The sequence below is a fragment of the Cinclus cinclus genome, chromosome 2 (assembly GCF_963662255.1).
Source record: "Cinclus cinclus chromosome 2, bCinCin1.1, whole genome shotgun sequence".
Classification (NCBI taxonomy): Eukaryota; Metazoa; Chordata; class Aves; order Passeriformes; family Cinclidae; genus Cinclus; species Cinclus cinclus.
The window spans coordinates 83,787,805-83,810,846 of NC_085047.1; the positions used below are offsets into that span (position 1 = coordinate 83,787,805).

General features: G+C 38.3%; 1 protein-coding gene across 1 annotated transcript; it reads right to left on the minus strand.

The window, feature by feature from the left end:
* Positions 1-1,531: 1,531 nt before the first annotated feature.
* LOC134057957 (granulocyte-macrophage colony-stimulating factor receptor subunit alpha-like) lies at positions 1,532-22,828 on the minus strand. Its single transcript, XM_062515001.1, has 13 exons — positions 22,701-22,828; positions 22,433-22,608; positions 21,540-21,679; positions 20,877-20,915; positions 20,029-20,170; positions 11,750-11,879; positions 11,483-11,658; positions 9,999-10,138; positions 5,465-5,503; positions 4,348-4,477; positions 3,025-3,115; positions 2,458-2,539; positions 1,532-1,663 (listed from the first exon to the last, which is right to left on the minus strand). Exons 1-13 carry the CDS (start codon positions 22,826-22,828, stop codon positions 1,589-1,591), a joined length of 1,488 nt encoding a protein of 495 aa, XP_062370985.1. The 3' UTR covers positions 1,532-1,588.
* Positions 22,829-23,042: the final 214 nt, after the last annotated feature.

Consider the following 23,042-nt stretch of genomic DNA (forward strand, 5'->3'; position numbering starts at 1 on the left):
CCGTTTGTTAGCTCTATGAGGAGTGGCTCACCATCCCTGGAAGTGTTCAGGAAATGACTATATGTGGCACTGAGTTGCATGGCTTAGTGGCAATGTCGTGGTGTTAGGTCAAGAGTTGGACTCAATGATTTTTGAGGTATTTTTCAACCTTAATCATTCTGTGATTCAATGAATTTGAACTGTAACCTGGACTAATTTATCAGGTTTCTGTCTGTAACACCTTTCCTGAATCTGTTAAGTATATTATCCTTTTCCAGGAGAAAGCAGGAAACAAATGTGGAGCTTGTTTAGGTTCTATTTAACAAGACCCCAATGCCATCTCTTGAGTGTCTTGATGCTGCTTTTATTATACTTCACCATTCCTTTCCTCACATTGAACCACTGAATGATTGTTTGTAGCTCATGGCTATGTTTTGGTGGACTGGAGCCAAATTATGCCTCACTCTGGCATTTTTGGCCAAGAGGAGAGTTACTGTACAAGGTTATATAAACCAGTGAAGTCTGTTACAACCCCATCATTCTTTTAGCAAGTTATTGTGAGCATTTCTACTCTGACCACTGCTCCATACTGGGAAAAATACAAAGATGGTTTACAAGAGTGTCCAGCATGAATTCAGCCTCTTTTAGAAATTTGCTGTGTTGTTCTGACCTGGTGTAAAAAAACTTCCCAGGTGAGTCTTGGACCAAAAGGTAATCATTAACTGTGTCAGAGGCAGTAGGTGTGCCAAGAACTGTTTGTGTTCAGCTGTGGCATAAACTGGAGAAAGTACAGGACTGGAAGGCTCCCCAGCACTGGAACATGTCCAGGAACAACTGTTCCCAGCATTAGTTTGGCCAGGATTTACAAGTAATGTCCTGAACAGCTCCTGGACATAGTCCAGAGGTTAGCTCAGGCCAGGGCTAATTTCTAAAGGTAGTTTGCATGTTATTTAGGGGTTTAAGAAAGTATGTCTGAACTCTTATGTGTAAATTGGCCCCTAAGCAAGAAAATAGTCCCAGGAAAGTTTAGTCTAATGGTAAAACATCTAGTATTATAAAATTAGTCTCCTAATCAAATAGCAATGTTCAAATGTAAAACTAGTGTAAAAATCTGAGTGAATCTCATTTTTCTATTTCATTGCCCATGTGTACTTGAAGAGCTCCAAAGAAACTTTTAGTATGACTTGACCCATTTTTGGCAGTAGAACAATGGAATTCAGACATCATAATTTTAAAAACTGCACTCATATCAATAAATTAATTATTAATCTTTTTAATATGAGACAGGAAACCAATTATTTTTCCTTAAGATTAAAACATAACTAAAACTTATTGAATGAAATATTTCAATCATATTTACAAAAGTGAAGACATCCAGTAAAGACAACTTATTCAAACAGTTAAAATTAGCCAAAGCTAAAAGCAAATAAAATGCAGTACAGTGGCATTCAAAAAGATTGCATGAGAGGAATCATTCTCTCTTGACTCCATCGTTGTTTTGTGCTAGAAAAGTAAGAAAGTGAAGAAAGCCTATATATTATTCCAGGCTTTCCACAGGGATACACAGTTGTCTATGAAATGCACTTTCAGACTCCTCCATTTTTCTTGGTTATCTCACTATGTCAGCAACTAATACTACCTCTTCATTTTCAGATGCTATTGACTGAATTTTGCTCTCCATCAGCTGAAAGGGAAATAAAAACATCCATCAGTTTTGCACATAATCTTAGGTTAGCTTCTTCTTATGTACAATTCTGAGAGTATTTCACCTGTTTTTGCTGTGTGTGACTACCACAGTCTGTCCTGTTTCCTTACAAAACCCTATTTTTGAACTGTTTTCTGTGTCATGTTCTTTTCTTTCCTGCATGTGTAACTTGCTAGTGGTAAGTAGGTGAGGTGTGCACCTGGAGGGATTCAAGGGGACAGCTTGGAGGGGGGGGGGACCTGGGGGCACACAGGGCTCAGACACGGGGATCAGGTGTGAGGAACTTGATGGTGGTTGCAGATGAAGAGGAGGTAAGCTGATCTCACTGGCAAATTCAGCCCTGCTTGGCTGGAGAGTAGCAGGAGGACTGTGATGTCTGGGACCCTATTTTAGAGACTGCTGCTGGTGTTGATGAGGTGCTGGTAGAGGCAGCTGTGCTGGTTCTGTTGCTGGCTGCCTCACTGCTCTGTTGTGTCATTGTCCATGTCCTTGTGTTGAGGGGAAAGTGAGCAGCCCTTCCTGCTGCCTGGATCTGCCAATGGGAGCATCAGCCTGTGCACCCCTGAGACTGGAATGGGAGAAACACCACGGCTCTGGGAGAGCACTGCATTTGACTTCCCTTAAAGAACTCGCCTGTTGATTTTTTTTTTCTTCAGAATATGGCAAAGAAAAGAATGATCCACTGTAATAAGTTCCTTATTATTTAAAAACTCAGCCAGTCAAGTTTTGTGTATATTTCACACATTTACTATAAAAATAGAAAGAGAATATACCTCTGGATTTGTATCAGCCCATGTAAAAAGAGCAGGTTTTGGTCCTGGGATCTGTGGAAATGCTGCCTTCCAACAGCTAGTCCTGTAAATCAAAACGTATTGAATACAAAATTAAAATTTAATAACCATAATGTGGAAACACCATTGCACCCTTGAACTAGTTCTTACCTTCCTCTTCAGTCTTATGTATAAGACTCTACACAGAATGAACGTATATCAAGAAAACATTAATGATTCGGATGGTAATAGATTAATTTTTGATTTAAGATTTACTACTAGTAAATTTCCTTCTTTGGCAGAAAAAGAAATTTGTCCTGCTATGTCACTACAAATAGTGAAAAGTGGGGGTAAAAATGTTAACAAGTTGAGAGAGCCTTATCTTCTCTGAATTATTATATATTTCTATATGAAGTGCATCATAGAGCAGAATATACTTTTTCTGTCTAATTCTATTTCACTTATGTGGTTTATTTTGCCTATCTTACAGACACCTCCACTTTATTTGTTTTGAAACTTTAGGTGTTACACACACAGAAAAAATAAAATAAATGTATAAATATAGTTTACTTTTTGCAGAAAAAAGTTGTGATGATTGCCAATAAGGGTGTTGCAACCCCAAGTAAAATCCATACTGAAGAAGATATAATTTCCTCGTTTCCTGAAAGAGAAACATTCATAAATCAGTAATAGTAGTAGTAGTAGTAGTAGCAGTAATAGTAGTAGTAGTAGTAGTCATATGAGGAAGACATCAAAGAATTACAGGACATAGAATAGTTTGGGTTGGAAGTGACCTTTAGAGATCATATAATTCCATCCATTCTGCCATAAGCAGGGATGCCTTCCACTAGAACAGATTGCTTAGAGCCCCAGCCTGGCTTTGAACATTTTCAGGGATGGGGCATCACAACCTCTCTGGGAAACCTGTGCCAGTGCCTCATAGCAAAGAATTTCTTCCTGAAATCTAACATAAATCTACACTCCATCAGTTTAAAGCCATTCCCCCTTGAACTATAACTACATGTCCTTGCACAAAGTCCCTCTACAGCTCTCTTGTACCTTTAGGTACTGGTTGAGTGCATTAGGGTGACTCTGGAGCCTTCTCTTTTCTAGGTAGAACAACCCAAACTTTCTAAGACTATGAGAGGTGCTCCAGCCCTCTCATCCTTCTTGTGACACTCCTCTGGACTCACTCCAGCAGATGCACGTCCTTTTTATGCTGAGGACCCCAGAGCTGGATGCAGTACTGCAGGTGGGGTCTCACCAGAGCAGAGCAGAGGGGCAGAATCCCCTCCCTTGCCCTGCTGCCCACACTGCTCTGGATGCAGCCCAGGACACGTTTGGCTCTCTGGGCTGAGTGCTCATGGCTGGGTCATGCTCAGCCTCTCACCCACCAGCACCCCCAAGTCCTTCTCAGCAAAGCTGCTGTCAATTCCTTCATCCACCAGACAGTATGGGTACCAGAAGTTGCCTGACCCTGGTGCAGCACCTTGAATTTGGTCTTGTTGAACTTCATGCTGTGTCAAACATCTTCTGTGGTGGCTGACTGTGGTGAATGAAACCTGAAAGGTTTCACTTGGTGTAAAAATGGATTCTGTTTTTTATCACTAGCAGAAATGTCTGACAGGAAGAACTAACATTGATCCTATTTGTCCACACCCTGCAGTAATCAGGAGGTCACTACAGCTGCAAAGGTATAATTTTTAATGTTTTTTCCAGTGTTAGAATATTAAGAAGTCGATTAAATCTCTTCCTACTCTTCTCTGTAGTGTGGTGTGAAGCAAAACCTTAGCCAATACTTTGTACATCTGCGTGTCCATAGGTGTGTGACAATGTGTGAGGTAGAGAGGACATCACTGGGAGGAGTAGCCCAGGGCATGGATTTGTTCTTACCAAACTCAGCAGGTGCACTCCATTCCCCCCAGGCTGGGTTCACGAAGCAGGCACTGCCAGCTGCTCTCACTTTCAGGACATACTTTTTTCTTGTATTGGATCTTAGAAAAACATTACTATTTTCCCCTTCCTAAAAAAACCCAAAAAAAACTGAGTGGCTTTTCTTTGTTCCATGGCTATGTTGGTAATATGCATGTGCCATTTACCAGTGAAACTTTTAAGAGGCTATGAAAGCATTGCTTATTAAAGAAGACTGCTGTTACAGGGGAAAAAAAAAAATCATTGTTATTATTATTATTTATATAGTAAATATGCAAATATGAATCTCAAAAATAACCTGACACTCATCAAACTTTTTTGTATTTAGTAGCATTTAATCTTTTACACTATAAAAGCATAACCTGTGATTTCTTATGATATGGTTTGACTTACTGATAATTTCCCTAGGCACACAGAGAGGTAGAAAAACATTTCAAACCATTTCATTTTAGGACTCCTAGAACTGAGTGATTTGAGGAATAAGGTGTCTGCACATGCCTCAGTCTCTGCATTATGAATTTTCAGAAAAAGCATAACTTTCTTGCCAAACCTGTAAAATAAGTAGGTGACTACAATACTTAATGCTACCAGAATTTACTCAGTACTCTTGCTCTTGGAGACTTTTGCACAGAGGTGGGATGTGCAAGCTGCACTGATTAAAAGGATGTGCAGCATACCTGGATGACAGCCTCCATTCCAAAAGGGTTTTTGTGGTCTATGTTTTTCATAAACAAATTTGAATTCCTAGGAGATACTTTATCTTTTCCCTGTTGTCAGTGATGTGTGACTTCAAAGACTATTCCAAATATTTGAGAAGGAGAGTGGACAATATAATGAAAAATGGGATATTTTTCAAAATACTTAAAGAAAAGCAATAAAGTTCTGCCCTTGAATGCATAATAAATTACATACACCATGATGGTTTAGCAGTCTGATGCATTAATGAGATCCACAAATAAGGTTCTCATAAAGCATAGGACACTGAGCACATACTGATTTAAAGGTATTTGCATACTATTTACTTTTCAGAGTTGACAATGAAATGAACATTTATTGCTGATTAATAGAACAGACTTACTTGTATGGAAATATATATGGGTCTTCCTTTAAGATTATCCTGTAAATTGAAAGAAAAAGAAAACTATTTTTATAATTTCTTGTTTTATGTTCCAATAATAACTAATTTTTATCTACTGTCCCATTTTTCTGCATTCTCTTTCTTATGTACCTCATGGTTTGTACAGAAGACCTAGTGATTTGTCTAACAATTAGTATCTAATATTTAATTCATCTACCAAGTTTATATAGTAATTAATTCTGTTAGGGAAAGATATTTGTTTCCTTTGTCATCATAGTTGAGATATAAATTTTATTTCAGATTGAAACACAAGGCAAACCAGATCTAAATGAAAGCTATAAGTTTATTCTTACAGACACCAGGGAAAAAAAAAGAAGATAAAAATTCTGTGAAATAAACTTTTTTATTCACATCTAATGCTTTAATATTACAATAAGTGTCACTGTACGTAATTGCAAATATTATGTAAATAATATTTTGTTTCCTTTTAAGTGAAAATATTTTAGTCTGGCATGTATTCACAGGTATTTTAGGTTGTTCTCCACCTCACTTTTGACAGAGAGAATAAAATTTGCTCATCTCATTTGAATAGCCATAACTACCACATCATGTACTGACCACACACAACTAATGTCTGCAGACTATATAGTCTCCATTAAACAACTAGCTATGTATTTTTCCAATTATTTTGCAATACATCATTTTAGAACAAAACTCAATTAATCCAGACTTGTTTTGTTCAAATAATTGCATGCATGCTTATGTGGCATCTGAACATGAGGCTGTTCAGCCTGGAGAAGAAAAGGCTCTGGGGAGAGTTTACAGCACTTTCCAGCACCTAAAGGGTCCTACAGGAAAGCTGGAGAGGGATTTTTCACAAGGGTATGTATTGATAGTTCATGGGGGAAGGCCTTAAGATCAAGGAGGGTAGGTTTAGATTAGATATCAGGAAGAAATTCTTTACTGTGCTGGGGGTGAAGCACTGGGACAGACTGTCCAGAGAAGCTGTGGATGTCCCTGGAAGTGCTCAAGGACAGGCTGGATGGGGCTCTGAGTAACTTGGCCCAGTGAAAGGTGTCCCTGCCATGGCAGGGAAGTTGAATTAGATGGTCTTTGAGGTCCCTTCCAGCCCAAACCATTGTAAGATTTTATAAAGTGAGCTGCTGTCTAGGACACTTTCTAGTATCTGCAGTCAAGCTAAATTATGCACAGGGATCAATCTAGGAGCAATATCTGGCCAATGAACCCTTTGTTCTTCTTTATAGGTGCAGGGGTAACCTGAAAGTTTTCAAGGGTGATTACAGAGCACTGGGGTTATGGTGAAGGGCAGGAAGTCCTGATGGTGTCTCCTCAGCCCTTCCAGTGAGAGGGAAAGGGTTGAGCAGAATGTTGTCACAGGCAGGGCTTTGTCTTCTATGACCTTGGGATCCTTTTTGAGAAAGAGGGGCTACTGGGCAGGTATGGGATACATCTCACCAAGGAGGGTGATCGCATCCTTGCAAACAGGTTTGGTCAACTGGGTCTTCTACTGTGTGTAAAGGAGTGCCTTGTATGCACAGAGCTCTGTCTTGGGATAAATAACAAACCAGTAGGAGAACTTGTGTGTAGGCATCAGAGGGCAAACCAGCACAGTAGTTAATGTAGTAGGTGCTTGTTCCAGAACTCATATTCAAGAAAAGAAAGATGAGACCCTCTGCAGGAAACTTCATGGTCACAGGCCTTGGTACTCAAAGGAAAGTACCTTTAAAGGGCCCAGTTACTGGTTGATGTACAAGGACAACTTGCCTAGCATGGAAAAGGGTTCTAAATCAATTCTAAATCAACCATTAACCCAGCACTGCCGTGTTCACAACTAAACCATGTCTGCAAGCGCCACACTGCAGGGTTAAATGTGTAAGGATGACAAAGAGATAGGTGATGGAGGTTCAGCAATAACCAGCGTATTGCTTATAATGAAACCCTTTAGGATTTGTTAAGATTGCTATTGTACACTGCAATATATACTGTTAGTTATGTTCTCTTTGGCTGGATTTCCCCAAAACTTACTGTGTATTATGTGTTCTACCCCAATCAGCCGTGTGATTTTTGTGTGATAATTCACAAGGTTTTTCATGTAGGCATCACACTTGGTGCTACCTCATAAACTCAAGCCCATTGTCCTCTGCCACAGGCTGCTGCTCCACAGTGCCAGGGATCTCCTTGCTTGTCCTTTGACCTCACCCAGGAAACTATGGGGGAGCCCTTGCTGGGGTAATAACAGTCTTCTGACCATTGCTGTGTGCATTGTTCTGGTGTATCTGACACTGCTCGAGTCTGGGCAGGCACCACAACAGGTGGAGGCTTGTCCAGTTCTAACAGCTGGACTGAACACACAGACACGTGTTTTTTTGAGTGCTTCAAGGGATGTGATTCCATCACTTTCCTGAACAGGTTGCTCGAATGCCTGACCACCCTAATATTCCATTTAGACCACCCCTAGAGCAACTTGAGACCCTCTCCTCTTGTCCTTGGTTTGTTTCTTGGGAGAAGAGACTGACTCTCACCTGGCTACAACCTCTTTTCAGGTGGATGTAGAAAGCATTAAGGTCTCCCCTGAGCCTCTTTTCTCCAGCCTAGACAATCCCAGCTCCATCAGCCACTCCTCATAAAACTTGTGCTTGTACTCCAGACCCTTCACCAGCTTAGTTGCGCTTCTCTGGACAAACCTGAATTCTGGTGTGCAGAAATTTAGGCAAGTGTTCCAGGTGAGCATGGCACTGAAGACTGAGTCTGAACTCAGAGACTAAAGGTAATTATAAAAATGGTAGAAGAAGGGATTTGGGAGGAATACAAAGACATAATTTGCACATAGAGGAATGGAATCAGGAATGACAAAGCTTAGCTGGAGTCAAGACTAGTGAGGAAGGTGAATACAAGAAAGTTTTGTATGAGTTCATTGACAACAAGAGAGAAAGCAGGCCTGTTCCTTGCTGAATTGGGTGAACCTAGTGACAAAAGACATAAGGGAGGTAGAGGCATTTGGTGCCTTTTTAGATCAGTTTTCCCTGCTAAGTTTTTCCTTTGGTTTTCTCAACTATCCTGGTCTGTAAAGCCTTAACAAAAAACATCACTGAAGAAGAAACATTTTTTCAAACATGAAAAAATGGGATTGAAATTATGTTACTTATGGTGTTATCCTTTCTTTCAAATTTTTTTGTTTACTGCCAATGCAAGAAACTTCAATTGTGAAAAGTAAAGTTTAAAGGCTGACTGTAATGCAATATTTATTGGTCATCGTGTATTGGTAAAAACCTACAAGTTCAGACCTGTCAGTGATAAAGTAATAAATTTGGCAGAAGAAATTTTTATGGGTAAATCTTCCAATGATAAGATTATAGTTGCATCTTACAAGTGTCAAAGGAGCCTATTCTGGTCAACTGCTGGAATAATTGCTGTATCTTGACATAATTGCCTAGGTGAAAACTGCAAATTATGAAAAAAAGAAAATTCAGAAAAGGTGTGAATTTAATATTCTTTATAAAATGAGTATTACATATATTAAAAGTTTTTAAAAAGTATGTATTGCTTTACTGCAATAGACTTTTATTCCAATACCAGACAGAGCTCTCAATAGTGTTTCTTTGTTACAACAGCCAAGTGATTCAGAGGAGTAATGCTGTCTCACGGCACTTAGCTGGGCTTGCAGAAAGACTCATCTGTGAAATAGTAAGCCCAGCCCAGACTAAGAAATTCCAAATTTCAGAAACCCAGGGAGGTCGCCAAATCTGGTTGAAGTTCAGGAAGATTTTTCCTTTGTAATCTCTGCCACCCTGTGGCCATTTTATGCAATTCTGCCGCAGTGGTTTACATCTGCTCTTGCAGTGGAACACAGCAAGCTCATTCCTTCCCTATTGCTGCCAGAAGACTTGTAAAGTCAAGGTTACCCTACCACAAATCTGTCCTTAGTCACACTGCCTTTCTGCTTTCTCTCACATTTATTTTATTTATAATTATAAATCTTCAACTTTTGGACCAACAGGTGTAACGTTTATATCTGGGTAAGCTATTTGCATTTCATGTCTGGAGAAATTTCATTCATTTCTATTAACTCAAAATTGTTAAGCAAATGCACATTTCTATATTCACTCTGTAAATCCCAGCTCTGCCCTTCCACAGAGATCCAGTTTCCACTGGAAAGGTTTCAATCCAGGACAACTCCAACAAGTTCTATTGGAAGAAGTGCCTTTTCTAAGTGCTGTAACAGACAAGGCTGTGATGTGTTTGAATCTTGATTAACCATGCTTCTCCTCTGGGACTGTCCTAGACATCCTGTGTGTCTCCAGCAGTGTCTCACTCAAAGGGGCAGGGATTAAAAAATAAAAATGGGGCAGTATGGAATAGCAGGATTTAGTATGGACCTGAAAACTGTCGTCACAAAGGAATAAGGTGCTATGTAAGGGGAAGGCTACCTCATGGAAGAGATTATTCTATTTTTACTCATGTGTATTGGTAAATGCAAATATACTAATTAAAGTTTAAGTGAGGACTTTCTTACCTTATGCTTTATGTTAATTTCATATTTAAAACACTTATCTTTGTTAGAATGACTTATTTGGGGTCGTTGCCATTGAATTATGCAATCATTTTTAATTTCATCACACTTGACTGTAATATTTGATGGAGGCATGAGCTTTTCTGAAATGATATAATGAAGAATTCAAATAATTAAAATAACTTGATCTGTTTTTGATTTGATGAAAGAGAGTGAAATTGCAAGTAACACCTCTATGAAAAAGATATTAATTTGTATCTATTTTTCTTAGGACCTATTATAAATGGTTGAAAGACCAAAGTTTTCTAAATCATGTACACAGGATCAGAGGAAAAGTAAAAAAGGGACTAAGACAGGGAACATGATATAGGAGCATACAAATAAACAATCCCCTCCATTTACTTTTCTAGAGCAATAAGGTAGAACACTGTCTTCTTTTTAAAAGAATGTCTATTACTGCAGATGAACTAGCTGCTGCTATCCTTAAAGTAAGAAATCCAAAGATTTTTTTTTCTCTAAGCCTCCTCATGATGCTTCTGTGACATAAAGATGGTTTCCTCCATCTGTTGTGAACTATGCACTTTATTCCCTCCTTGCAAAAGAAAGACAAATTTAAGAAAGACACTCAATTTTTAATAGTCCAGCCGGCTTCTTCATATATTCACTTCACAGATGCAAGCAAAAGTAGGAGGGCTTTTATATTTTGATCATTGCCAATGACCTGATTATTGGAACAGCAAAAGACAGTCACTCATGGCAGAAAGGGTGACAGAAGACTGATAAAGTTTAATATCAGCTAGAATACTACTGTACATCAGTCTTTAGGGACAGGCCTGGCCTGTTTGTGATGGGCTACTTGGTCAAAAAACAATCTTGTTTTATCTGTCATGGGTGACATTACAGCTCAATTTCTTCTTACAGAACGAAGTACTTTTTTGTCAATCTTTTAGCACAGTGCCAGAACCACTGTGACATTTCTAGTGAAACTTTGCTGCAGTAACAATAACTGCACAGTATGCTTTCAGATACAGCCCCACATGTGTAAGGTGTGTTGTACATGTCTTATTTCTTTTACTCCAGGGTATGGTGTCCTGTGTGTAATCCCCACTGGTAATGAAAAGCAGAAATCAGTGCTCAAATAAATTTCTAATAAGTCTCCTCTCCCCTCTATTGAAAGGTATTTGGCCATCACTGAAAGGACAGCAGGGGCAAGTACTGTTTTAAAAGTCTTGTGGACCTTGCTTGAGAAAAACCCAAAACTCATAAGTGTAGATTGTTAAAGAATCTGAGATGGAATACAGGTGTGGAGATTTCTTGTTTAATGCCCCTCTTTGTCTTTTGCTTAGGGAATGAGTTTTCTTGAGGAAGCCACAGTCTCTTACTCTCCACTCTAGGTGAGACAGGGTACATGGTTCCTTCTCAGGGATAAATGCCCTGCTATTTTCATACAATAATTAAAATTAAGCTGAAATAAATTATTTACTTACCAATTTTATACAGGTCAATGTACTCATCATAGAACTGGATCAGGGAGTCTTTGCTAGACCCATTCACCAGGAAGTAAGCTTTCTCAGTCCCTATGCTCACGTTTTGGAAGATACATCCCATATTTCTGAAATTTTCATCTTTAATGTAAAGCTCACATTCCATTTTCTCTTCATCTCTGCATACAGCAAAGTATTTTGGTTAAACATGGGCACTGCAACGTGTTGAATGAGAATTCAGAATTCCCTGGAGCAAACAGATCTACTTACCTTGACTTCTGCCAGTAGAGAAAATACTGTGTGTCTGCTGGAGCATCCCTTCCTGCCTGCCAAGTGCAGTTCATGAGGAAGATGTTATAAATCACACAGGAGAAGTTTTCAATGGCTGACCCATTCATGCCTGCAAACACAGGAATATCCATGATGAGGAAACATCATGTGACACTCCCAAGCTGGAGGATCATGGCACACACTTAGGTATGTTACATACCTGCAAGCCCAGCCAGTTATTGCTTGGGTTAGGAATGACTTATTTCATTTTGTTTGCTAACACTGAAAGATATTTGCCCTGACAGAATCAATGAATATTTTTAATGGATAAATTCTCCAAAGATGTGGTTATAGCTACAACAAAGCAATTGTGTGACAAAAAAACCCTGGTGATCTCAGGAGCACTTAATGAACTTTATAGACATCCATTGGATGGCTGCTGTTTTAAGGTTTAAAGATTGTTTTGCTATCTGCTATATAAAAATTTAAGGATTAATAGATGTCAGGGATGTGGGTAAATAGCTGCAAGCAGAAAATATCAAAATAGGTCACAGTAATATCCACCAACTCAAGTTACCCAATGTTGAATGTGGTAAGTTTGCTGAGGGTATTAGTTCATGTGCTTTCAAGGATGTAGATCAGATACAAGGAAGAAAACCTTTACTGTGAGGGCAGTGAGGCAATGGAACAGGTTGCCCAGAAAAGCTTGGATGCACCATCCTTGGAAGTATTCAAGGCTGGGTTTGTTGGGGCATTGAGCAACCAGGTGTAGTGGAACATGTCTCTGGAGGGGTTGGAACTAAGTGATCTTCAGGGTCCTCTCCCTCTTCACATATCATTCTGTTAATATGATTCTATGATTGAGGAACAGTGTCTCAGTTCTAAAAATTCAGTTTCAAACCCAGTAATAAAATCAAAATTGAATCTAGGATCTTTCTTAGCATGCAGCAGGTACTTTATTTGTAAAAAAACCCCCTTCATTCATCTTACTTCCATGTATTCCTCTAACAGCTTTTTGGATTTTGTCTGGGACATCCAAACACCCCTCCAGCCTTGGACTTCCTAGAGACTCAGTAAATACCTCAGCAGACAAAACAGTTGGAAAGAAAAAGACAGACCTACCTTTTATTTCAAAATGTCTTTATCTCATTTATCTTTCTATTATAGTCTTCAGCTTCAGAGAAGGTGGAAAGACTGTATTTTGAAAGGCTGTATAACCACAAATAGGGCTGTCTCCCTTGCTCCTTGTATTTTGGGGAACCATCTTAGCATCGGAAGTGTTGCAAAATAAATGTTCATCACTTCCCCCCTGATTCATAGCAAATTTTGTAATTGGCCACTTTGGGATTTCCTATAACATGAACAAAAAGTTAGCTGGTTAAATTTCCCCTTTTGTTGCACCAGAGTGTGCTGGTGTTTGGGAATCCAGAAAGTACATAAAAATATTTGCTTTTACAGGTATTTCTGTCTAGCTCTAAACAATACTGAGAAGTACAAAGCATCTCTCCATACAAGCCATCTCTGGGGGATGATAGATGGGGGTTTTCCATGGAGGGCATCAGGGTAAGGCCTGGCAGCCCCAGCCCACCCCACTCCCACCCCAGACCAGGGCAGCTGTGGACCCAGGGCAGCCCCAGTCCTGAGCATCAGGCACCTCCTTGGGAACTGGGATGGGTCATGGGCCTGAGGATGAGCCTAGCTGGGCAGGGATCATGTCCAGACAGGGCTATGGGAGCCTGGAGATTGGTCCTGCTGTGGTGTCACTGGGCAGGGGCTGATGGACTCAGGAGAATGATGTGGGTCCTGGGCTCTGGGTAAGATGGGGGAAGATCCAGGGGCTGGGCAGGGATAGCCAGGTCCTGCGGGTTTCAGGGAAATGACAATGCACACCATAAATGTTCTTTAAAGCAGATGAAAAAAGGGGATTTCAAATCTTGGATATGTTTTCAGGTAAGATATATCACTATTAAAAAAATAGAATATGGGTTTGTCCTTAATCCATTTCTCCCATTGTGAAAATAGCCAAACTACAAACTGCCACTAAAACAGAAATTTCAGGTAGTAAGTATCCAACTACAAATAGCTGCTCCAGGCCCTGCTGTAGAGCATTTGTTACCTTCTTGGGTCACAGCTTTGCATTTTCTGAAGAATAAGGTTATTTTAAACAGTATAAGACATCAAAAGCTCCTTCATATCCTGAAAGGCTTTGTTTCACAGAAGACAATGTAATTTGTTTAATATGGAGATTTAAAATCCATGTAAAGTAATTTCATTTCTTCACATTGAAATTGAAGCGTCATTAGAAAATATGACATTTTTCAAACACCAAGATATGTCAACATTTCCCTCTTAAAACCAAGCAGACCTTTCTGCTTCGAGTTAAAAACTTGTAGGAAAGAGAACAGTCCATGTACTTCCCTAACACTCCCAATTCTTGGCTGCTGTATTTGGAAAAATCCACCTGCTGCCCAACAGTCTTCCAGGATCCTCCAGGATATGTCTTTATCAAAACCCTGAGGTCATTCCAATCCTATAGCTTCTTTATTGACATATGAAACTACTTAACCATGTGAGCAGTAGTTCTTATAAATCAGCTTTTCACAGATAACCTGGATATAGTTATGTCCAAGAGAGGAAGCTGAAGGTAGCACAGTGCTGTCTTTCCTTGGAGACAAAGAGGGCTTACCTTCCAGAGACCCAGAAATGCCCAGGCTCATGAGTATTTCTTCTTTCTGGATTCTGGCTAGATTGTGAGATTGGTGACTGGTGAGCTAGAAGGGCACAGTCATTTTCTGGGTTTATTATCTCATGTTGATTGTAAATATTAGTTATAGTGAGTTATCACTGAGGCCAGCCAATACTGCAAAGAGGATATCTGACATGCATTCTTTTCTTCAACTCATGTAGAATAAAGTGAACAAGTAGTGAAGCAAGTCTTCTCATCATATAGGGAATTTTTTGACTGCAAAATTATTTTATACCCCCTACTCCATCCCCCCACCCCCCCCCCCCCCCACCAAAAAGAAAAATGAAAAAGAACCTACCTCACTTCTGCTCACATAGAGAAACATTGAGTATGGCATGAAAAAAGATCCAATATATTAAGTAGCACTCTGTGGTTGTGTTCATGTATTTAATCACATCTTTTAATAACTCAGTGTTAATTGAGGAGATGAACAACTCACTTTGAGCATCCAGAATTTAAAACACTGCAGTCATCCATGGAATCAAGAACCATGAGGGAATCAACAGAGCCTTGCCTGGCCTTTTGTGGTTTCAGAGGTAAAGATCCAAGGCAACGTTGGCTCTATAAGGACCAATTCAAGGACATTCACTCTCTTCATATGATAGTAGAGAATAAAAATATGACAAAGTTTTTCTAAAGCACATCTCTGAAACAAAGGATGGGCATGACAGCCATATACATATAGGTGGATATTCTACCAAAAAGCAGATTTAGACAAATAAGTAGCTCATTTTGGTAAGAATCACTCTGACTAGAGTGTGACTCCTACCACATTACACATGTCAACAGACAAAGCAAATGAAAGCTTGGACATCAGGTCTGAGCCCATTATAGCTATTCAGAGGTAAAACCAGTTCATTTTCAGAAGTTTCATTGTACTTCCAGATCAAGTAAATTCAATACATAACAATGTACATATCTTTTTGAACACTGACTGTGCTGTAAAGACAGAAGAAAGGAGTTCTGATCACAGAAAATGTAAAACCCCACAGTTTATTTGGAAGAAAGCACTCAATTTTGTTGTGGTAACATACTGCATTTCATGGAGAAGGGTAGTGACAAGTACACAAATAATAAAATGAGAGCTGTAAGAAACGTCATGGAGAGTCAAACGGGATTTGGAAAATGAGGGAAGTCAGAATTTTTGTTTGCCTGCTTTTCCATGCTCCCACTCTGAAGATCTCTTGAGCCTGCAGAGAAAACAGCAGGGAAGCAGTGTGTTTTTGTGTGCCCTCCCAGATTATGTACCTCTGAAACACAGCATTTAAGAGTGGAGTTGGAGGTTTTGGGATTTGGCTACTTTGTTTTCAAAGTGGAATTACTACAGCAGAACAATCCAAACAGCCCAGAAGGACAGTGCTGTTTTGGCAGAAAAGGGAACTGTTCTACCCAGGGGATTTCTTTTCTTGTCTATATTTAGGTCAACTCCTTACCTAAGGCTTTCAAAAATGTAAACAAATTAAATGCATTTTAAAAATTCCCAAGCAAAGAGAGTGCTACTGAAGGTGCTACCAAAGTCTGTCATCTTTCAGAAACCAGAAAATTTTAGTGGCCTTGCTATGATCCAGGGATTGGAAACAAAATGAGAAGACAAAGAGAAAGAGGAAGAGAAAGAGAAAAAAGAATAAAAGAGAGAAGAGAAACCCAGGCAGAGACACTAGGGCTGTTTACAGACTTTTGGCTCTACAGGGAGTGAAGTCATTGCAGAAACAGTATCAAACCCAACATTTCTAGACAATCACAAAAACGTGAAGAATAATTTATTGCTCCAATAAAACCAGGAGTGCTCACAAGAACTGTATGGTGTTTTGCTGTATTGGAGTGTTGCAGCTTTTGAATACATCACAAACATACAAATGGTAGATAAGACCCCTTAATTTTTTTCTTTGCAGCAAGAACTTTATAGTTTTTAACACAGAACAGAGGAATAGCCATGGGTGATCAGAATAAAGGACTTTAGCATCCATGGCACTTAATTAAAAGCTTCTAAAGCCTGACCATTCTTTCCCATTGATTTTGGGGTCTTTGCCCAGGGATGGGAAATTGTTACCTTAATACCACACCTACTACCACCTCCAGTATTTCATGGGTATGATTTATGGTTTTCTTATTAGTGTGCTGGTAGTGAACAAGTTCTCTTAATGATTTTTATGTCTCAGCAGTTTTCACAAAGGAAGCAGTGGGGATGTAAGGGGTGCACCAATGGCCATGATCAACTGTGTGTGAAGCAGGATGGAGAGGATCCAGTAGAATGTAGGTGTTTAATTGTCCTTAGATTACAATCAGTGCTGGCTTTAGTTTCCCCATTTAATGCAGGTGATTTTATCTTTTGGAAATTATAACTTAAGAAGAAGGGTCCTTTTCTGGTTCTGTTTTAAAAAGACATTAAAATAAATTTTTATGGAAAGGTCATTTAGAAAACACAGAACCACAGAAAAATTTAGTTCCAAAGATGGTCTCTTGACAGTAACCTGATCTGAGAGGACTTTATTTTCCATTTTAGGATTTCAGCTACTTGAGATTACTTTAACAATCTTGAGACTTTACAGAATTGTAGAATCATAGAATACTCTGAGTTGGAAATGACCCACAAGGGTTATTGAGTTCAACTCTTGGCCCTGCTCAAGACACCCCCCAAGAGTCACACCATGTGCCTGACAGTGTTGCCCAAATGTTTCTTGAGCTTCGTTAGCAATCATATATTAAGTACTTTTTCCCCAACACAGATAAGAAGGGATGAAAAATGAGAGGCCACAATTAGAGTTACAGGAAAATTGTATCCTGAGCTCTATAATAGCACTCATTTTTTATGAGCAAGTGATCTTAAGAGGTTTTACCTTGGCTGGTCTTCATACAGCAGGCTTTCATACTGATGTCAAATTTTATTCTTGATCACAGTCTCAGTAGGGCTGTACCTTTTTCAAGACACTAAACCAATGGAGATGCTGAATAAACCCCTTAAGTTTGGTTGTTCTTACTTATTCTTTTGCATGGTGTTGAAAAACAGTAAAACAGTATAACTTCCAAAGCACTACTGATTTTTTTTTCTGAAATACTGCAATATTCATCATAATAAAAAACAGAATTAATTCAAACTTAAATGTTCATAGAAAATGCAACCAAATACAAAGGGGCTTTAGAGATAACATCTGGGGGAATTGTCTCTACAGTCAGTGCTCTTCTCCCTGCATCCAGGTTTGAGAGAATATGAAAAAGTCTTACTTTTTTGCCAACAAGGTATATATGCTTGAAAAAAAAATCAAGTTACTCATTTCACTTGCATCCCATCACTTCTTCAATATCTATTATTTCTTCAGTTTCTTGTTTTTTTAATTGATTCATATATTCTGTCTATTAAAGGAAGAATATAACATTTTGTTAGTGTTTCATGCATGATATAAGTCACAAGGTCCTGATTTATGAATCTCCTGTCATTCACATTTGTTATTTATTGTATAAAACCATGTAGCAGGACTGTCAATTAGAAGACCAAACTAGACATGTCTAGATCTTCCCTCCATATAGCTCCCAAAGAGGAACAAAGACTTTTCAACTAAAAAGCTGGAAAAATCATGTTTTAAAACACAGAAAAGTTAACATGACGAAGGAAGATAAAATGATAGGATTTGTAAAGGCTCATCAGTAATTCAGTATGTCCTGTCAACAAATTTTGTCTTCCAGACCTGCCCGCAGCCAACTTAAAGACTTTGCAAATTGCAGCAAACTGGAGCACGCTCTCTGGAAGGGCAGTTCCTGCAGTATTTGTCTGCTTGCTCCTTCTCATGAGTCATTCCAGCATTCCACATAAGTTAGCAACTCTCAACATTCTGCTCTACTTTGTTGCTTACCATACCCTAGGAACTTTTACCTCCTTTAGCATCATTGCCAAATACTAGAATGGCAAAACTACTGAAGATTTCTTTGTCCCTTCTCTCCCTTCCTGATTCTGCATTATTATTTTGCTGAGAAATTTTATACTCAGCATTATTTTAGTTATAGCATGTGGTTTATAGGGAGAGCAGGGTGAAACTGTATTTACTCCAATGCTCTGGGCAGACAGATGACAATTACTTGAAAATGGAAAAGGTAAAAGAGACAAATTATTTGCATATGGACTTTCTCTGCCCATATCCCAAGAAAAAGAAAGAAAATTGATTCCTGCTTATGTGCATCTTTCTGACAGTTAGGTCATACACTTGAGACTAAATTTTTAAATTTCAGGCAAATGGAAAGAAATCATACCTGGAAGTCCACTGAAGAGGGCTCACGGAATAGGTCTCTTGGCTGTGGTACTGTAGCAGATGTTTTTTTCAAATAAGCCATTCTGCAGTGACAAAAAGGTTTGGTGAAGAAAAGACATAGTTTGCAAACACACAAACACGTGCTGCAATAATAATAATAATGCTCCCAAGGTACTATCTTATTTCTCTGAGACAAAAGTAGTATTCTTCTAATTCAAAAGTTGCTAAAAATTACATAGGCTGAATACATTGTTGTAATTTTGTTGTTCAGAATTTGGATGACAATAATTTATTTTATGACTTATTTAGGCCTCTTAGGACGTTGTTTTATGAAGTATGTGAAAAGGAAATGTTGTCTAAATATGGAAAAAATTTCATGTGCCACGCATCTACATTGCATGGTCTGAAAGTAGAAAAGAGCTACTAATAAAAGGCCCTGTCTCAGTATTGGGAATCATTGTGTTATATTAATCAAGTGGATAAGAAAGTTGGGAATCAGAAGTACAGAGCACACTTGGGAAACTTTCAGCAGATGATTCCTGGTATTTTGATTTTCTCCCTCCCTTATCTCCTTTAAAAAGAAGCCAGAAATTTTCTGTTGGGGGAAGAAATGGTATTTCAACTATAGAACAAAAATTTTGCAGAAGAAATAAGGCTTACACTGTCATGCAGAGGAAAAGTGTGAGTCCTGCTGCCAGCCCTGGTATCAGAAATAGCATATATGATGAAGTGGATGGAAGTTGTTGTGTTCCTGAAAATCAAGCAATCATCAAAGTTCTGGTTAGCATCACAGGACACAAAAGATTGTACAGCTATGTGCAACCTGCTTTGTGTCAGAATATCAAACACAGTATAAAGGAATAATTTCTTTAGCTCAGCACCACACTACCATGTAGCATGCAAAGGAATTGGATGGCTGACAGCACGTGGGCTGTCCACAGGAACTTGAGACCTGAGGAACTGAGTCCTACAGAGCATTTAAATATCCAAGGTGGCAGAGAGCAACAGCAGGACAAAGGAGTTTATAAAGTCTGGAGCCAAGAAGTAAAAAAGCTGGCAACAGACCTCAAAAAGGTCTGCTTCATTCACTATCCCTGTGCAAGAAGAACTGTCTCCCAGGAATGATTGGAGAACTCCCTAGTATTGAAAGACATGGCAATTCTTCAACTCTCTCTGTCTTAAAAAAAATTAATGTGTAATTATCAATATGTTTCCATCTGTAAGCAAGAAGTAAAAAATGATTCAGACAGATAATAACTGAACAAGATCAAGTAATGGTCTTTTTTTCTTACCAAACTCCACAGGTGTACTCCACTCTCCCCAGTTTGGGCTTACTAAACAAAAGCCCGCATCTGTTGCTCTGATTTTGACGCTGTACCTTTTTTCTGAGCTGAAGCTTTCATATAGGTAGGAGGTTTTTTCAGTGATTGCTTTCTAAATGTAAAATAAGTAGAATGAGAATTTTTGTATTTTTTTATATAATTATGATAAAATTTTATATTTTACATTTATATAATCTTTCTGTGGAAAGACTTGAGTGGTTCCTCTTGTTTCAACATTTTTATTATGAGTTATAAGAAGATGGAATTTGCCATATACTTCCATGGCTCCTTAGACTCTGCTAAGCAATGGGATTTTAAGGAAAAAATTCTTTGAAGATCTGGCACTTTATTACAGTGGATATTTTCAAAACTGAAGTAGAGTTTGATAGCCAGATCATACACAAGTAAAAGGTTGATTTTTTTTCCCTGCCATCTTTATATTTGCCTAATCTTTGAGGTAACGTTTTCTTGCCACTTACATGTCAATCCTTTCCAAAGAGTATTAACAAAGAAAAAATTCTCCACATTTTTTGGTGTTGCACAGAATCATGATCCATATATATGAATCTGCTAGGAAGTAAAAAAGAATGTAAAATGGAACACTTTGTGAGGTAATATCAAACTCCACATGTGCAGGTGTTTTTGTACCAAGTTTTATAAACAGCAGTTTAAAACTTCAAATTTAGAAAACTTATCAATAATGAGCATGTGTAGTACATTGAAAGGGGCAGTGTGAAACCAAACCAAGTTGGTTGTATGATGCTCTGATGCAGAAGAGATCTCAATATAGCACAAATGTTAGATTAAAACAGACTCACTGTTTTAGATGCAGTTTTGGTGTCTTTCACAGCATCAGCCTGGCAACAAGAGAAAAGTTTAATTTTTAGGATTATTCTTTTTGTTACTATATAGTAAAGGGTCTTCTCTCGTGAATGTTTGATTTTCAGAAAGAAAAAGTGTATGTAATGTTTTAAATGCCTTCTTTTGAAGACTGAAATTTAAGCTGTTCTTCCACTAAGTGGTTTTTCCTCTCCAATGATTCTCTGAGATATTGTGTCATTTAAAACTGATTGCAGAATTGAATATCAAAGCACTAAACAAAAAACAAAACAAAAAAAAAGCTCAAGTAGGCAAAATGTTTACATTTTAATTGCTAAAAGAAAGTATCTAAAATTTACAAATAAACTCAGACAATGTTTTTTCCACTGCTTTTTTTGCCTGTGTATCTTTGCATTCTTAAACATTTAATTTAGCTATGTCTCTTTTTTTTTTTTTTTAATTTTATTTTTTGCTGTTGGAACAACAAGCTCACAAATATTCCGAAAAATATTTTGAACTTTAGTTTTGAAGGATGTGATATTACTTTCCATATTCATCCAAGCTTTCAAAAGGAGGGGATGAGAACAGGGCACTGGTTGTACAGTGTTACATGTGGAAATAGAGACAAACAAAATGCTATTGAATGCCATAATAATTCTTACCTTGTTTTCTATGAAAATTTCGTATTTGAAACAGCTACTTTTTTTCACATGAGTTGTGCGAGGTGGTTGCCACCAAATGCTACATCTATGAGAAGCTTCTGTACAGCTCACTGTTACATTTAGTGGAGGGGTGAGTTTTTCTGCAATAAAATAATCAGAAATATTACTGATTAGTAATAGCTCTTTTCAATTTGCTGTTTTAAAAATATAGGTAGATGTAGATGTTTAAGCAACTGATCTAAAAAGATGTAATGCAAATGTAGCAGAATTTCCATATTGTCCTGATATTCTGAAGCAGGACCACCTGATTTAACATTTCAGTTGAGGAGCCTGGAGCACCAGCTGCAACAATAAGGAAAACTAAAACCACAAGCCATTTATTACATTTTAATGAATTCAATTTCACCATATGATTTATGAAGGTTTTGTTTTATTTCTTGGCTTAAAGTTTGGGGGGGGGGGGGGGCTGTACTGCATTCAAATTAAACATAATTTTTTAATTAACATTCTTCCATTAAGATATAATTTTTTTCTCACAGCATTAAGGTAACCGGTTCTTTTCATTATGGGGATGAACAGCATTACGAGATAGTAAGACCAGCACCTAGATAGTCCCACTCAGGAAACCTTAGCTGGCCAATTCTAAAAGATGACACCTTTCTCTCAAAGAATAAATATTTGACTGAAATGTTCAAAATTTTCTGACTTATGATTCCAGATTGTTTCTGTACTCATTAGTTTTTGTCCATTCTTGTATTTTAGGGCTGAGAAAAAGGGGAAAGAAAACCTGTTATGGGGAGCAGTATTTTTTGACAGTATGCTTTTTCCCAGGGAAGAATTCTTCTTTTTTTTTAACGTATAACTGAAAATCAAATCAAACAAAAAATGCTTACCAATTTGGTATAGCATTATCTTATCCTCATATGACTGAATGCTTTTTTCGCTGCTGGACCCATTTACCAGGAAATAGGCATTCTTATTTTCAATTGTCATGTTTTGAAATCGACATCCTGTGTGCCTTCCACAGTTGTCTTCGATGTAATTTTGGCATTCTGTGACATCTTCTTTCCTTTACGTGAAATATTGCATCAATAAAAAATTGGCAGTGTCACACTTCCAGCTGCAAATCAAAATTCCAAATATTCAAGCAGACCTACTTACTCTGAGAGCCTCCAGTAAAGGAAATATTGGGTATCTTCTGTAGCAGTGCTGCCCACATGCCAGGTGCAGTTCATGAAGGAAACATTAAAAATGACACAGGCAAAATTTTCAATAGCTGTCCCATTCATGCCTGCAAACACAGAAAGAAAAGCCCCTGTCCACTGTGCAGAGAGACTGAATAACTGCTCATATAACACAGATCTTTGCAAGCTCATTTAGTATTTTTTTAGCTACCTGCCTGGCAAATCTGTCTGCATATCGTTTTGGTCTTGTAGTTTTGTCCTTACTTGAAGATGGCAGTGATTTTATTTGTGTTGAGCCATGAGGATTATCCATCCTTGT